Below are 17,756 nucleotides of genomic sequence, written 5' to 3' on the forward strand. Positions count from 1 at the left end.
CAGATATTAAAAAGTGGTACAGTTGACACGATGAATGGTTAAATTTCCACTGAAGTTTTAACTGATGTTTAACTACAAACCATTTTCTAAATAGATTCTATGAAAACTCTTTCAGGACTGTCACTTCCAAAAATGTAATGTAAAATTCGGGCTTGATTCCCAGGTTAAAAACCAAGTCAAATTATCAGAAGTGCTCAAAAAATAAGTAGTTCCATGCACAGGGACTGTATGATGGCACAGTTTTGAAAGCCAAGCAGTTTAGTAGACTGCTCTTTAGGCACAAGTTTTGACAGTCTTAAACTCTCAATTGCTTCCAGAAATAAGTGGAAAGAAACGAGATCAGTAAGAGGATCTGTATTTCACAGGCAAAAAAACAAACTAGGAAGCAAAAAATTTACACCATATTTAATATCACACATTATAGAATAATAAATACTTATACATGTCATCCCCCAAACCTTATTAGAGCTACAGCCATGCAAATGAGTAGATCTCTCCCACATACACAAAACAAGTAGTGCGCATACAGTAGACTAAGCGCACTGCAGAGAGGTATCCAAGGCACTGTGTTTAAATATCAGATCTTAAAGAAGTCACAGATAGCTTTTTTATTTCCTTCTTGCTTTAGCAATACCTATCTGTACATTCTACTAAAATACTAATTCTGAATTTTCCTGTCAAGGGTTTTAATATCTGCCATTTCTGATGATCTTCAAAGAAAGGAGAAAATGGATCCACACCATTCCAGTTCCTATGTCTTCATCTCAAAACTAAACAGTGTCTAAGACTCAATCACAAGATTAATTAATCTTGACAAGAACACTGATAACATCTGAATAGGCAAAACATATTTCATATCATGCCAGTGAAAAGAATACTGTTTCAGTATGACTCAGTGTGAAATTCCTCCAGACTTGAGACTAAGGTTGCCACACTATTTGTGGCATTTGTGGAAAATTACAAAGGAATAACTTTCTCTTCCCTCAGAAGACTGGATTGTGTCTCATTTTCAATTTGAGCACAGATCAACTGATATATCTGTGGAAAGGTAAATGTTCTCAGCTGTTCTGGAGAATTTACACATCACAGAATGGCACAATCGCCTAGTTTGGAAGGGTATTTGAAAGACCATCTGGCCCAACCTTTCCTAGGGAAAGGGAGCCTAGATCAGGTTATCTTGAATCCTGTCCTATCACATCTTGAATACAGTCAAACATCTAAGCTATGCTAATCCTATATTCAGCATTTTGCACTGTTTCAAAGCTACAGAACAACAGGCAGGAATGACAACCTTACCCAGCAAGATCTAGTGCTCTGATGTTGTTGCTGATGCCTTCTTCTGAACTGGAAGTTGAAGACACATCCCAAAGACTATTATTATCGGACAGGATCTGATTGAGATGATACCGGGAGAAGTGTGTTCCCTCCACTCGTTGTCTGTAAGCCTTTGCTCTTTCTCTAAGTTCTCTCACCTACACATAAAGGTTTCGTAAGTTGCATATATGTTTAAAGTTCACTAACGGGCTGCAAAATTAGAACGTGTTCGCATTAGCTAATGGCAGCTAAAGGAGAAAAGCAAGTTACTCACAATACAGGGCCACTCACAGCACAAACATTGCATGCTGCAGTAAATGCAACAAAACGATAGCAAAAATAACAACAGTGTGTATTTAGTAAGCATGTTTCAGCCGAAGCAAGCAAAATTGTCAATTACTCATTCAATGAGCACAAGAAGTTATGCAGTATCTGCGAATAAGTTTAGTGCTGGATTCTAGTTTTGCCATCAGAGCTCAGACACAATGCTCCAAACATTGAAACAAGAACTTAGATGCAACCAACCTCCATATACCACATGGAATTTAGGGTGTTTTGAGATGCCTAAGGAGAGGAATACAGAATTATTTTAAAACTTATTTTTCTTTCAGCACTGTGCTGTTGAGATACAAGTTTTGTAACTTTATTTCAGAGTAAGAAATTAAAAACTAAAAACCTGTCAACATAGCTCTATGCTGCCTCCCTGAGATACAGCAAAAACCTGTAAAACAAATACATTAGCACTGCTATTTCACACCTTTTTGTCAAGCTTGAGGAAATTAATTTAGATTTCTAAGCCTTAACACTCAAAAATACGTTCACCACACACTAATTTATGGTTATTTCAAGTCAACAGACCTATATGCAATACTGAGTTCGTATGCTGTGAACACTGCAACTGCCTCTAGCTACATTAATCTTATCTCAGTGAGGAGCTGACGATTCCATGAGAACTCTTGGTTCTATTGTATGTAAGACATAATATCAAAATCATTTCTTCTAGCCTATCAGTAACTGCAAGAATGAGATGTCAGGTTTAGTCTTAAAAAACAGTGATAAGTTCTCTCTTTAGACATTATGCTGTTGATTTTACTCTATCACTTTTATGGTTAGAACTATTTCAATACTCACACTGTTTTGTGTTCTTCACTCAAACATAATTAAAGTGCAGGAAGAAAAAGCAACAAAAAAACTTCTATGTTTACATGATTAAAAATAACTTTGTGATACTGTCGTGTGAATTCTGGCTCACTAAAAAAATGTTTCTCAGGAACTAAGTATTTTGTCAAAGGGCAGGAAAGTAATACTGACATTTCCTCTAGCACATTTTCTTATTTATTTTTCTTTCATCATAGACTTTCAATCATTTTTCTGGCAAGGAATGGAGTTTAGTGGGCCAAATTCCACTATAGCCACTAAAAGTAACTGGATGCAGCAGATGGAAATTCACTTAGCCCACACCAGCTAACATCTTACAATCTGACCCACTGAACTTTCACAGAACAGCCCATTAAAAATATAAACTTGTCATTTTAAGAGAAGAATTTAAAGTCTGAGGTGTAAATGATCTACTGGACTATTCATTTTAAGCAGAAAAATGAAAAATTAATCATGATAGACACAACAGAAGGAACACAGATCCAGAGCAACAAGACACTGCAGAGGGTGGAAGAATACTATGTCTCCAGTGAATTGTGAAGAAGTAAAAAAGACAACCTTCCCTTTCAGTCACCCAGCAGACAGCATTATCTCAGCAGGGCATAGGCCTCAGAGTCCTACTGTGACTATGAATTGCCTGCATTAATTTTTCAAAAGCATAATTCAAAGAGATTTTTTCATTCAAATCAATTTTTTTTGTTGCAGAAAAGCAGCACTTAGTATATTGCTGAGTAGCAGCCTAAGAGTAGTCACTACTGCTAAGGCCATATAAGGATACTATTATGGTCTTTGCCTGTTTGGGCTTAGAACTTCAGAAGTCTGCTTCGGACCCAAAGTTACCCATACGTGGTCCCAACTAAGGGAAACACCAGACTGGATCAGTCAGAGTTTATCATCTAACCTCTTAGGCTAAGCAAGAGATGTTCTGCAGACACTTGTAGCAGATGTGTCTCAACCATCAACCACAACCAGCGGTAGAGGTCAGATACAGCTTTGCAAAATATTTCTCCACGTCAGTGAAAAATACTGGGAACAGGTATGGAATTGTTCAGAAACCAAAAGGATTGCTGGGCAGCCTATATTGTGAATTTGTTATTACAGACTTAAAATTAATTTGGCTCTTCCAGCTACCCAGCACAACTCCTTCATTCAGAAGGCCCCAAAAGTCCTACTAATTCTTAGAATTCTAGAATAATAGAATGACTAAGGTTGTAAGGGACTCACTGGGTCATCGAGTCCAACCATTCCTAACACTCCCTAAACCATGCCCCTCAGCACCTCATCCACCCGTCCCTTAAACACCTCCAGGGAAGGTGACTCAACCACCTCCTCGGGCAGCCTATTCCAGTGCCCAATGACCCTTTCCGTGAAAAATTTCTTCCTGATGTCCAGCCTGAAATTCTTTCTTGAATTCTTCATGTCTACTCCAAGTGACTTCTTTCTAGTTTCCTTCAACTCTCTTGTCAGCACGAAAATCTCATGGAAAAGTCAGACACATCCAAACCACATACCTACAGCATAAGAATTTCTTGGTTTCTCATATACTCTAATTAAATGCCGCATATATTTACTTCCTACTTTTCTCAAACCCAAGCCAGAGAGGATTCTGCCTGGTAGAGCAGAAAACCCATCCACCACTTGGTCTCCTCAGTCCTTCCCTTGACAGTACTGCAATGACTCCTCCCGGCTGGCTGCACCACAAACACAGCATATTCCATGGTAACGTGTCCCTTTCCCCTTACTTGCATATCAGTCAACTGCTCTTGAAGCCAAGCACAGCTCCTGACAGTTTTGAATGTTACTGACACTACATCCAGTCTCCACACGGAAGTCCTACATGCCAGAAAAATGATGTAATATTCTACAGAAACTTTCTGTATACCACTTAGTGAGGCAGCATGTGATAGTTCAAAATATTCTACAGCCTTAGTTAATGTAATGCATATATCAATATACATCAGAAATAAAAACATGGCTTTAGTCGTCTAACATCCTCATGAGGCTTTTTTTCCACAGAATGGATTATCTCACACATCCATGCAGAAAATCTGATTATGAATCATCACATACTACAATATACTTTAAACTTTGAGACCCAGTTCTCATTATTTTGTATATATTTAATATATATTTATTTTTGCCTGAAAAAAAGATAATTACTTGCTAGATTAAGTCCAGCGAGAAAATACAGAACTGAATGCTACCACACTACTCCTGCAATTCCCAGACAATGTTATTTTCAAAGTGCCAAAGCCCAACACCCTAGAGCCATGCACTCTAGTTCTACAGTGGGGTCCCAACTGATGACGAAATTCACATTTCCAACTATTTAACAGCACACAGCACCTCATGAAGGCTCAATCAGTTGGGAGGAGAAGCCTACATCGATTGATACCTGGCAGCCACAGAACTAGCTCTAGCAGTTTCTCAGCACACTGTTAACAGTTTTGATTTACTTGACTAATTCAGGAAACCATACTCGAAAATCCTGCTTAGAAATCCCATGGTCCTGAAGCTGTTCAGCGTTTTCAGAGTTCTGTCAAATAAATTCCTATATGGTATAATACTGATCGTAGTTATTGGATAAACTACAAGAAAACACTTAGATTGGATGAAACTTGCAAGAGACCTTATTAATTTTCTGTTATGTATGACTGACTCCAGCTGACTGCTCTGAATGCATCAAAGCATGTTGAGCTAGTAAACTGATCTTGATTAGCCAGCTGATCAAGCCTGATACATACATTGGCCTTTTCCTTTTATTACCTTGGAACCTCCTATCATCTAATTCTAAATTCTGAAGACTTAGCTTGTTACAACCAGGCTAGATATCAATTACTTGTTCTAAATGACTGTGTGATAACCCTGATTTGTAAGGGAAACAAAGCTCCTCCCTCACTTTGCATGTCACATTAATACATTTTTTAACTCACTTTGTCCCTTTTTTTTTTTACTACCTATTATACTGGCTTGTCAGAACTTCATCTTATTTGGGTATTCACCTTTGAGAGCTTGAGTCATTAGCATTACAATCTCAAAACTGTATCTTATAAACACCACAACTCAAAGGTTTTTTTTCATACAAAAACCAAAATACAAAGCATACTCAGGCTTCAGATTTTTTAAGAGTACTTACCTGGTTGGGAACTTTACTCCTACTACGAGACCAAACTCCATCCTTGTAGAAATACTGTGCTGGAGACAAAAATTTTGACCTATATTCAGTGTTCATTTTCCTAAGAAATCAAGAATGAAACGGGTAAAAATGTAAAGCTTGACATCCAGAAGGCTCTTTAAGTAAATTTTTAACATTTTAGTAGCAGTTGTAACTGTATTTATACTTAAACGCCAGGGCTGAGATGTGAAAAAAACATGCCTTGCAACACAGTTCATCCATAACAACACAACTAGGAAAGTTGTGTAAAAGCTCAGCCACAGGCTGGCTCTTCAGTCAGTCACCCTGGCTGGTCGTTCCTCACAGCCCTTCTGCCAGAAGCTTTTGCCCCAACAGCCAAATCAGCAGAACATAAAACACAAAAGCCTCAATTACTTCAATGCAAGATGCATCATCTTAATTTAACTCACTGCTGAAGGTGCATTGAAGTAAAAATGCCCAGTATGGCATGTCTAAGACATCTCCTTTTAAAAAGTTCACTCTGCACCCGGGTGGGGTGAACTGTCAGAGCTAGAAACATCCAACTACAGAACAACGGTCAGCATAATTCATCTATGTCCTACTGGCTTTGATATTCAAGAGGTCTCAGTAGTTGAAAAGATGGGTTCATTTTACCTTCTGCCACACACATGCACACACAGGAAAATTAACATCTTCTAATAGCAGGCAATAAGCAAAACTTCAAGTCCTTAAACAATGGATTTATCAGCTTAAATCTAAAGAAGTTTTTGTTTCAGAATATTACTAACTTTATTTTAATATATTCAGCATTGGGTGAAAAAAGCTCTCTCTTTCAGTTCTTCAGAAATGGAACATAAAAGCCTGAAGTCAAATAATAAAACATACTATGTAAAAAGAAAAATACCAAGACAAAATATTCTTTATATTCAAAATCTCTTTCTACATGTCTCACTCTTTGAAACTGACAGAATTCCTTCAGTTTGGGTTGCAAAATTAATGGACTAGCTCAAAAACAAGATCACTGCTGTGCCTTGATCCCAGCCATTCTGCTGCAAAAGCAGGTGATGTAATGCAGCTTGCATATAAAGTGACAGTCCTGTCTGCACATTGAGAACTTGTACATTTTGAAAGCTATTTGCCATGTGAGTGGTTGGGAAACTTTTGTCTTGCATTTCCACACCGAAGAAATAAAAGGATACTTTTTTAAGGATTTTTTTTTAAGGATTTGTCCTTAAATGAAAAAAAAGTCACAACAAACAATGAAGAACTTTACACACCACTGACTGCAAAATCGACTACAATCTACTATGTCAAAGAGCTATGAAAATCAGAGTTAAAGGTTTTAACTATACTTATATCCACATAGTTCTTCATAAAGTAACTTTATAGAATTTTGAGTGATCATTTTATAATTATCTCTCAATAGCCAAGAGCATTCAGACCTAAGCAAGTCTCTCCCATCTCTAAAATAATGCCTTCATGCCACCAGAAAGTCATGTGAACAAAAGCAGTCACTGGGACATACATTAAGCACAAAGACAGCGGAGATGTATTGATATACATATTTTAAAACCTACATCCATTTTGGGTTTTTATTTCTCTTGCAATATCTCAAATATGTAGAAAATGGAAACATGAGTTCGGTTCCTGCAATGCTGGATGTGGCAGAAGAAAAAGATACTTTGATAGCACTCAGTAACATACAACTTCATTTTATTTCCATGCTTGTTAGATTACCCTAAATGAGGCAGATTTCTTTACTCCCCTTTACCTCATGTGTTCGCTTTTGTTATTGTGGGACAGAGAGTGGTATGGACTAGAAAAAAGCAGACATCAAGGACAACCATCACAATTTTAAGGTTTGGAGCAAGCACAGGAGAGCAGTTTGAAAGATGACTACAACTTCCACTCGCTGAAAAATTAACAGCAGCACTGCACTAATTTAATTTAATTCATGTTAAATTTATCAATAATATTATTATCGCACCAGAAGGGTCAACTGAATGAGGTAGTTACAAAGCCTTCACTTCCACTGCCCAGAGAAGGCGATGGAAATTAACACCAGGTCTAGATGCACCCACAGGAAGCTCAAACGCAGCACTGCAAGGGGACAGACATTGCATTTGCCCTTGCAACTGTACAATGGTGTGGTTAAAGGTCATCATCCATCATCCTAAATACGAGGCTGCTCTACCCCTACTCACTAGGCTAGGTTTTCCTATTTTATACATACCCACGACTTGTATGTAAAGAGAGGGGTTTTGGACTGATATGTTGCTTATTTTTTTGTTTAGGATGTTTCTGTTCTGATTTCCCTTGTTTTGCTGCATCTTCTGCTGGCTTTTGAAACGGCTCTTCCCTCTTACTCTAAGGCAAAGATAATTTTAAGAATACCGTATTAGCTAAAAAACTGAAAACCCTTGTATTCCTTTTGATATAAAACTTTTGCAAAAAGTTAATTTTAATTTAAAACGTCTACTGTTTTGCCTATTTAATACAAACAAGAATAATACATTCTTCTGTTAATACAAATATAAACTAGCAAAATGCCAAAGTTAAGATTCTGAGTACAACATCCAGTTAGTCAGATGATCCATTTTGTATGCTTTACAAAATGAATTTAACATGAGACACAAATGAAAGAATAGGATACCTGTGCATTCTAACTCCAGCCAGAGTTGTGTATAAGACTTAACAGGTATATCTTCTGGAATTTGTAATAAATACTAAAAAAAAAACTCTTAACTTTCTAGTCCAATATAAACCAATTTATAAAAAAACAAAAGGCAAATTTTTAATTTGCTCCCATTCTTGTTTATAAGGTTCAGATTGACTTGTTCAGTTTTCACATCAAGTACTATTTTTTTCTGCTTATTTTATCCTCTCAAAAACCTCATGCATGATTTCTGATTCTGCTAGAGATCTTTACAGATACTGTTCAAGTTCAAGAGAAAAAAAAGGAAAGCAAGAAAAACAAAACCCACCAAATCTCCCAAAACTTTTTCAATATATTCATCAAAGAAGAAATATCAGTATAAATAATTGTTTTAGATAGTTTCACGGAAGTTTCCTTCTCACACCTTCTCTTCATTCACTTCATTAGCTTTCATGGGAAGATATAATCTGAATTTCCAGTAATAAAAACAAATAAATGCTTCCTAAAAGCCTCACATCTTTCAAGCTTTCTTCACATATGCTAAAGGGGCAAATGGGCACATAAAATTCCTCGTTCTCAGATGAGATTTAAAGCACTGGACAGGTCTGGGTTCTAAATGATAAAGCCTCTAAGCTAACAATCATCTTTAAAAACCTGAAAAGTACCAATGGCTTAAACTGACCCACAAGCACTCCATGTTAATTATGCATTTTGCTCAGCAATGGTCCTAGTGAACATGTTGTCTGACAACGGCTATTTTCCGTTTTATCAAGAAGCAAAGGTGAGTATTGGAGAGACTTGTATGTCACCCTTCTACCTGAAGGACAGTTAGCTAACCTGCAGGAATTTAGATAACATACACTTGGCAGCTTGGTACAAAAATAGACATTCATCTGTCTACCTTGCAAAATAGTTCAGCTGTCATGCAGTCTGAGTTGCTGTCACCTATTTTCAGAAGGTCTCAGTCCAAATCAATTCTGTTCTATTAAAACGTATCTGGTAAAACAATGGCTATAGCCACGTTTCTTACAAGTCCACTTATGTTTGTCCAAGCCAATAGCAAAACAAGGAAACGCTAGGCCTCAGACAGCCAAATTACTTTAAGAAAATACATTTTAATGCTTTGAGCAGAGTAAAAGTCTACAGAAATGACACAGTGTCCAGTTATAGCCTTGCACTTACTTTTCAACTTATTATGGCTGAGGGAAATTAATTATAACCCTTTCTCCATATTCCTCCAAATTACTGTTGGCTGAAACCCAGTTCCAACTAGGCCATCTTCTACACATTAAAATATTTTTCTTTTAATTCACACTCTGATTTATGAGATCAAAATAGTTTCCTCTCATTCAGCCTTTCTGCATAGCAAGAGACTACAGTGGTACCACAGAGAGCATAAAGTGGACATTCAGAATTCAGAAACTATCCTAATGATTAAAAAAAGTTTCAATGGAAACAAAAGCCCTCACTTGAAATAAAAGAATTACGATGACAGGAAAACACACTCAAAATGTCATTGCAAAGTGAACAAACACACTGCAGAAACTACAGAAATCTCTACAGAAACGTCTGAGAACAAAGAGAGCTGTACAGTGTTATTTTCAACCTTTTATAGCAAAACTGGGTCCAGCAACAGCTATAAAATGTAACCAAAAAACTGCAAAGTAAAACCATTCCCGCATTATAAAAAAGAACAATCAAAACTATAGAGGTATACTAACAGTTTTCTTTTAGGAAAGTATTTACTTGTTCATGAGCTGGAACTTCTTTCTCTTCTGAACCACCTCTCTCTTGTGGATCCTTAACAGGAGAGGACTCTCTGAAATTTCTCTCATATGCAGTTTCAGAAGTAATTGCAGGAGTTTTAAATGGAGGTATGGATTTACTTGTGTAAGCCTTTGGGGGAAAGAAAACAAACAAAAAGGTGCGATTTGCTTACCCTAGGGCTAAATTTCCAAAATCATATAACCAATTCATTCAAAAACACTCATGTATGAGCAGAGAGACAGTCGTGTACAAATAAAGCATGTGCAGACTAATTAACTGCTAGGATAATTTGAAGCAAAACTTTTTCTAATAAAAATACCTTTAAAAGTGACCAAGTCAGAGAGAGTTAAACCTGTGTTCAAGCACTGTTCTTACTGTTTACTAACAGAAGTTTTGTTTATTTGGGAAGACAGTTCATATTCAGAGTTGTATGTAGAATCATGGTTTTTAAAACATGTACCATAAAACTTCCCTGCGAGTCCCTGGTATGTGTCCAATCCAAAAGTAAGAGGTAACTGTTCAATGTTTGAGAACTGGATGCTTAGGGATCGCTAATTTGAGTTATCCACTATTCTCCAATCAATACTGCATTATAAACGAAGGTAGAGAATCTGCCTAACACATGGTCAGGTTTATCAACTCCTCACACAGTGACGAATTAAAAGACCACACCATATGCCACAAGCATACATTTTCTCCAGCTTTGCTATGAGAGTTTAGCTTGGACTTATAACCTAACTTGGACAACTTTGATGTTTTCACAAAATCTCCTAAAGGGAAAGGTATTGTAATTTTTCAGTATTCACGTATATCCTACATCATATCAATACAATCAAAAGAATATCAGTTTGTTAACACACATAATTTTTATAATTTAATTCTAATCTTAAGTTTAGAACCTGCGAACATTTATATATTTAGATTTTCTCTAAGTTCTATTTATCTATGGATTTATAGTGCCTACAGACTTACAGCTTCTTATTCTGTGAAGAAAAAGTTTGCTATTTTAGATTTCAGTGCCTGTCTTCTGAAACAGGACAATGTTCACAAGCAGCAATAAAGAAATTATCAAACTGATTTCTAATAGAATCAAACTGAATTCTCTACCAAGCTTTCCATAAGGTGACTTTCTGGGACCTGCCTCTTCCTCAAACACTCCTTCAGCTTCTATGCTATGGTCATGAATTTTGGTGAGTTTTCCTTGGGTAAGGGACTGCTGGGAAACAGCTCAAAGTAAGTCTGTCTGCTTAGTATTCCAACATGAAAAAGACAGGAATAGTTTCTAGAGGGATCCATCTCAGTTATCAACATTTGTTGCCTCTGAAAGCTGTTAATAAACAAATTTGCTACCTATAAGTATAATATGTAACAGTTCCATTAATCTATATGCTTCTAGAGAAGAAACAGAACACAAAATAAAAGCAGAAGTGTCTGTTCGATACTGTAAAATGACCAAAAGACTGTCTGAATCCCCTAAGTCCTGATTCCAGCAACAATGAATTGAAAACATAAAGCAGTCTCACAGAGGTCTGACTAGAAATAAGTTCAAAAACTCATGAGATGTATTAAAATGTGACAAGAGTGTCTTAAAATCGGAAGACTCCACTTTTAAATATAAGCAGGTCTCATAAAAGAAAAAACACTACAGATATCCCCTTTAGGACTTAGAAGTATATATGCACAGAGATAGAGACTGAGAACAAGAAACTGTGGAAACCCATAAAAAACAATGAGAACAAATAGTGAAACTTGAGTGATTTCAGTGGTGAGATGTATTGTCAAAACACAGAACATCTGAACATTCCTCTGTTGATCAGTTATACATTAAATAACAAAAATAGTAAAACTGAAGGGTAACATTGAGTAAGATCTTACAGCTCCTAAGGTAAATTAATGCAAACATTAAAAAATGGTTATGGTAGAAAGGACAAAATACCACCAGCGATAAGGAAAACGAGCAATTAGACCCCACTATAGTAAAGGAATCACAGGGAAACAAATCTATTTATCCCGCGCTTTTGCATATCAAGAGAAAAAAAAAATCATGTAATAACATTCAAGTTTGTCATTGCCCTGCCAAAAGAGGAAGAAAGGAAATCTTGGAGGGTAAGCAACTTTGCTGATACATAAAAGAAATTATTCATTTCCTTTCTGGATTCTTTAAAGTTACCTGTTCAGCTGCAAGTATTGGTGACTTTTCATGAGGACTCTTCCAAACAAATTGGCTTTGATATTCAGAATTTCTGGGGAAAGTATTTAAATGTGAAATATTCATGCCTGCTTTCCTCTGAAAGACTCTGTGAAGCTGACAACATAAGAAAAAAACAAACAAACAAACAATGAATGTTCCCTTTCCTACAATGCTTTGCAAGTCAGACATCTTTCAATGTACACTTTCAAACAAGTGGTTTAGTTTTTGGTTGTATGAATTAAAATAATGCAGTCCATTTTCTTATTAATAGTCAAAAACCTCAAAAAGTCTATATATTATTGCCTAAATTCTTGTTTAATCAAAATCAACCTAGTGATCTAAGTGGAACCAAAATCTGGTTTCAAAACCAGATTCTGGTTCTCCCAACACAGAAGCTACAACGTAGAATATCAAAATACAGAACTAAGGAGAGTTAGACAACACAGGCTGGTGTATGTGTATTAAATCACTATAAGCATCAGATTAGTAATTTTTGTACTGGACAATTAAGAAAACCAAATCTTCCCTTACCCCATTACCCATTTTTTCTAATTCTTTTTTTGGAGACAAAAATGCTTCCTTTTGATTTGGTGGAGCTGCAGAGGGTGATCTTTTCATGTTGTTTTCTGCAAGGACAAGAGCCGTTTCACCTCTAGAATCTACCGAATGTGACTGAACTTTTGGGGGGGGTCTGGGTCCTTCTGGTGCTTCAATATTTTCCCGATTCACATCATTGTTGTTGTGGTCCGTGTGCAACTCTTCAGTCCTAAGAGCTTCGGTTTCATGTGGGTCATTCAAATCACAATCTGCTGTCCATTCAAAGGACTTTGAAATCTGTGGATCATAGTAAGGTACCCTTCTCTTGGAAATGAAGTTTGGTTCTCGTGTGATTCCTGAAAAAGACACATTATGTTTCAAAAACATTATTTTGAAGACATAATATCAAGAATACTCATGTATTCTTGTAATATAGTATTATGAGTTTATCATATAACTGATTATTGGAAAAAGTATTTCAGTATTTTTCAGCAATGACACCCTATGAATTATGGGCATGGCTATGAAATGCTGTCTTCTTTCCTATCTGCGGATGCCTTTCCTTTCCACTAAAGAGAGATGGGAACGTGACGCTCCAGGACCATGCTGGATAAAACCCTAAAAAGTAACCATGGCCATGGGACAATCTTTTGCAAGTTGACTTTGGGAGTTGAATAACAACGAAATTAACACTGCCAGAGAAAAGAATGCGGTTAACACAGATACAGAATTACCAACCTGCAGTGAAAAAACAGGTCACAAACACTTCTCATTACACATGCACAATACACCTATGTTGCTGAACAAGCTCTCACCACCTATCATGACAGACAGTGACAGATCCCTATCTATCTAATACAACTGTGATTTAAAATTAAATAGTTGGTGACCTTTTACAGTACAAACATAAAACCATTTCCAAAACTGTAAAAAGACTAGGTATCAAGTTATTTTAAATAATTGTTGGCCTTTACACATGCAGATGAAAGTAAAATTACCCCATCATTTTAAGAAAAGGACTGAATCACTGAACACATTTAAAGCAGGAAATCATAATCCAACTGCAAAGTGCTCAACTGTGATAGAAAAACACATCAAGGTTCCTAACTGGCTGAAAGGAACAGTTTCTAGGAGAAGAAGAAACTCCTATATAATGAAAAAACAACACAGAAAGGGAAAAAAAACCTACATTGCAAGGTATACAGAAAGTCTGGATTTCCGACTACACATACAGGTGGTAGGAAGTAATTCCAATGGAAGAGCACTGGAAAAGTAGCAGGAAGGAAGTCAGAGGACCTGCAGCTGTTAAGCTTTTTGTGGTAATGTTCCAAGTCATTCTTAAAACTGCCAACTGAGGCTCAATAGGAAGAACCATAAGTGAATTATCAATAACAATCTCTAAGTTCTATAAGATGTCAAGTGACATTTGAAGAAGTAGCTGGTTAAATGGCCAGAAAAGGGGCAGGAGTGAAAATGAATGCAAAGGTACAGGGAAAACACTCCTAAGCATGCATAAACACACTGCTGCATGAGGATGAGAAGAAAGTGCTGCATTGCTGATACCTGACTTCATTGCAGCTCCTGTTAAATTTGCAGTTTAGTTTCACTTGAAAAGAAGCATAGATTAAAATTTCAAAAATAAGTTAATATGTTTGGATGTTTCGGTGTTTCAGAACTCAGGGAAGTTACACTCTTCAAAACAGGCACTCGTACACAGAGACGTGATAAAGAAAGCAAGGTTCAAGAAATACATATTTTGCAGTAATGTAAAAAAGGAATAATATATAGAGGCATAATCTTTAGCAAGATTAAATTATTTATTAAAATGTCTAGCATCTTGACCAAAAACAAATGCTACTCACAGTGGTCAGTTCTTTATTACTAGGCTGTAATTTAGAACAGTTATCATATTATAGGAATGAATACACTGGACTCTAATCACACAGACTGCGTAGTGCATTTGCACCAAACTGCACACTTTTGTTATTCTGTCTTGTGCCACTATAATTATTCCTATTTTTTACTGCTTCTTTTCAAAGCACTGCAGTTGTCATCACCCTCCAGCTTATTCCTATTCCTCAGATCTCTATGGGCCTTTCAGTCCAGATGCAATTTCCTTTATCCTTTACTTTCCAATCCCACACTTTCCTGACTTGATAATTTCTACAACCCTAACTCCTAGACTACAGCATCACCAGCTTTCCCATTTAATGTTCCTCTTTTTATTTCAGTTAGCTGTCCTTGTAAGTCCTTATAACAATTTTACTTTGTATCAAACTTGCCCCAAGTTAGTCTCCTATTAAATATGGAATTCTACTTACTGTTTCCAAGCACCACAGGTAACCCAATGCCTCCTTCTACACACCTATGGATTAACACTGCATCTGTGCTTCGTGTTTGGGACTCAGTTTATGCTGCCTGTCAGACACCATTCATGTTTCATATAAGCAGCACTAAAATTAAAAGAAAGTTTCAGTGCAGCCAGAAAGAATATGGCATTCAAAAACATATTGTAAATGATGACCAGGAATATACTTCTAGCTGTATAAAGCTGCAAGCACTATCAGTCCCTGTGGCCATGCAATCAATCACTGCCAAGCTCTGCAAGCCTGTGGCAGCCTAGGCTCATCCTTATCACAGCTTGGGCATCACCAGGGTTTGCAATCAAGGGGGCAGCTTTCAGGGGCCCTTACCAAACTGATCCGACCGAAGTCCTGCCCACAAGGATTTCTGCTGTTGTGATGGGCTACAAAACTCTGGAGTTTTCCATTTGAAGTTTCTCTTGTACTCACTCAGTCCCTGCAGCAAACAAAGAGGTGTCTGTCAAGTCAGCGACCAGCATACATCCTGCTTCCCTGCTACTGTGGTAACAGGTCTCCATGGGGAAAACACCAACAAGGCCACTGCAGCATTCACCTAAGCCAGCAGGGTGCCCTGCATCTTCTAAACCCACCCCCTCCAAAGAGCAAAACCTACTTGATTCCCTTCCAAATAGCAGGAAACAGCATCAAACAATTTCATGCACCAAAAAAACTATCCAAAAACTTATTTCTCTCTTTAAGTTAGTAAAATCCCAGGAATAAATACAGTCCAAACTCTCCATCACCCACACGAACATAGATTCATAGAATGGTTTGGATTGGAAGAGACCCTAAAGATCACCCAGTTCCAATCCCTCTGCAATGGGCAGGGACACCTTCCCACCAGACCAGGTGCCATCCAACTTGGCCTTGAACACCTCCAGAGATGGGGCATCCACAACTCCACAACCTGCCAGTGTCTCATCACCCTCAGCAGGAAGAATCTCTTCCTAATGTCTAATCAACATCTCCCCCCTTCCAATTTAAAGCAAGACTGTACTCTTTCTGCCTTTATTAGCCAGCACTCCTCAGCGCATGGGTCCCCCCTTTCTCGACAGGCACCCCAGACTCCACTGCGCCCCCCAGACCCAGCTGCACCCACCAGACCTGGCTGTGCCAACCTGGCTGCACCCGACTCCACTGTACCCAGACCCAGTTGTGCAAACCTGGCTGCACCCCAGGCCATGCTGGTCCCCCCAGACACCGCTGCATCCCTCAGACCCATCTGTGCCAACCTGGCTGCACCCCTAGATCCAGCTGCACCCCCCAGATCCCACTGTGCAGACCCAGCTGCACCTACCCCAGACCCTGCTGTACTCCAACCTTGCTGCACCCCCTAGATCCAGCTTCACTCCCCAGACCCTGCTGCACCCCAACCTTGCTGCATCCCCCAGACCCAGCCTCACCTCCAACTCAGACCCTGCTGCACCCCCCTAAACCTGCTGCATCTCCCCGAACCTGCACTCCCCCCAGACCCTGCTGCACCCCCGCGGACCCTGCCCCAACCCTGCTGCATCCCCCAGACCCAGCTTCACCCTCCCAGACGCCGCTGCACCCCTCCCAGACCCCGCTGCGTCCCCACCCCAGACCCCGCTGCGCCCCCACCAGACCCCGCTGCGTCCCCACCCCAGACCCAGCCGCCGCTGCCCCCGCCTCACCCTGCAGCGCGCGGGCATGGCGGGACGCGCGCCGCCAGCACGGCCGCAGCGCGTTAGAGCGCCCCGGGCGCCTGCGCGGGGCGGAGCGCCCGGTCCGGACTGGGATGGGCGGGGGGGAGCGGGGGGGGGGGGGGCTGGAGCGCGTCTTTTGCTGGTGGGGAGGAGCGAGGCCTGAGGGCAGCGGGTGCTGGAGCTCGGGGAAGGGGAATCGCGCGGGGAGCTGCGTAGAGTGATGGCTTCAGCACAAGAAGGAGATGGAGCCGTTGGAACGGCTCCAGAGGAGGGACAGAAAGATGATCAGAGGGCTGAAGCACCTCCCGTAGGAGGACAGGCTGAGAGAGTTGGGGTTGTTCAGACTGGAGAAGAGAAGGCTTCGAGGAGACCTTATAGCGATTTTTCAGTACCTGAAGGGGCTGCAAGAAAGCTGAGGAGAGACTGTTCGCAAAGCCTTGTACTGATAGGAATGAGGGCAATGGGTGTAAACTGGAGAGGGGCAGATTTAGACTAGACATGAGGAATTTCTTCACAATGTCGGCAGTGAGACGCTGGCACAGGTTGCTCAGGGAAGCTGTGGCTGCCCCATCCCTGGAGGTGTTCAAGGCCAGGTTGGACGGGGCTTTGAGCAGCCTGGTCTCGTGGGAGGTGTCCTTGCCCATGGCAGAGGGGTAGGAACTGTATTATCTTTAAAGTCCTTTCCAACCCAAACCATTTTATGATTCTAAGAAAAATAGCATTTAGAAAGGAAAAGTAAGTTCCCTTACCTTTCTGGAGGCTGTAGGGTGGCATGCCAGCTGCCGATCCTCCTTTGCCACCTCACCTGACCTCACCACCCGGTCAGGAGATGCTAATCCACCTTCTTGCTCAGAACTGACCTTAGGACTCGCTTTTTTGTCTGCCTTCCTACTGCTAATCTCTATCCCGACTCTCTTGGGCTCTTGCCAATTAAAAAGAACTGAGAGGATGGTAAAAGAAGGGCTAA

At 39.3% G+C, this 17,756-nt stretch overlaps 1 protein-coding gene across 5 annotated transcripts in view; it reads right to left on the minus strand.

The window, feature by feature from the left end:
• The window catches only part of MDM1 (Mdm1 nuclear protein), a 29,489-nt gene extending 12,620 nt beyond the window's left edge, over positions 1-16,869 (minus strand). Inside the window, exons 1-9 of one of the 5 annotated variants that reach the window (XM_054085109.1) lie at positions 16,778-16,869; positions 15,453-15,558; positions 12,754-13,115; positions 12,202-12,336; positions 10,011-10,160; positions 7,842-7,975; positions 5,609-5,708; positions 1,840-1,878; positions 1,297-1,472 (exon numbers count right to left, since the gene is read on the minus strand). In XM_054085109.1, coding sequence (XP_053941084.1) covers positions 1,297-1,472; positions 1,840-1,878; positions 5,609-5,708; positions 7,842-7,975; positions 10,011-10,160; positions 12,202-12,336; positions 12,754-13,115; positions 15,453-15,558; positions 16,778-16,795 — 1,220 coding nt within the window. In that variant the 5' untranslated portion in view covers positions 16,796-16,869. Of the gene's footprint in view, positions 1-1,296; positions 1,473-1,839; positions 1,879-5,608; positions 5,709-7,841; positions 7,976-9,985; positions 10,161-12,201; positions 12,337-12,753; positions 13,116-15,452; positions 15,559-16,777 lie in introns of all 5 variants that reach the window. The other 4 variants (XM_054085117.1, XM_054085125.1, XM_054085142.1 and 1 more) reach the window with 4 other exon arrangements.
• Positions 16,870-17,756: the final 887 nt, after the last annotated feature.

This window comes from Cuculus canorus, chromosome 1 (assembly GCF_017976375.1).
Source record: "Cuculus canorus isolate bCucCan1 chromosome 1, bCucCan1.pri, whole genome shotgun sequence".
Lineage (NCBI taxonomy): Eukaryota > Metazoa > Chordata > Aves > Cuculiformes > Cuculidae > Cuculus > Cuculus canorus.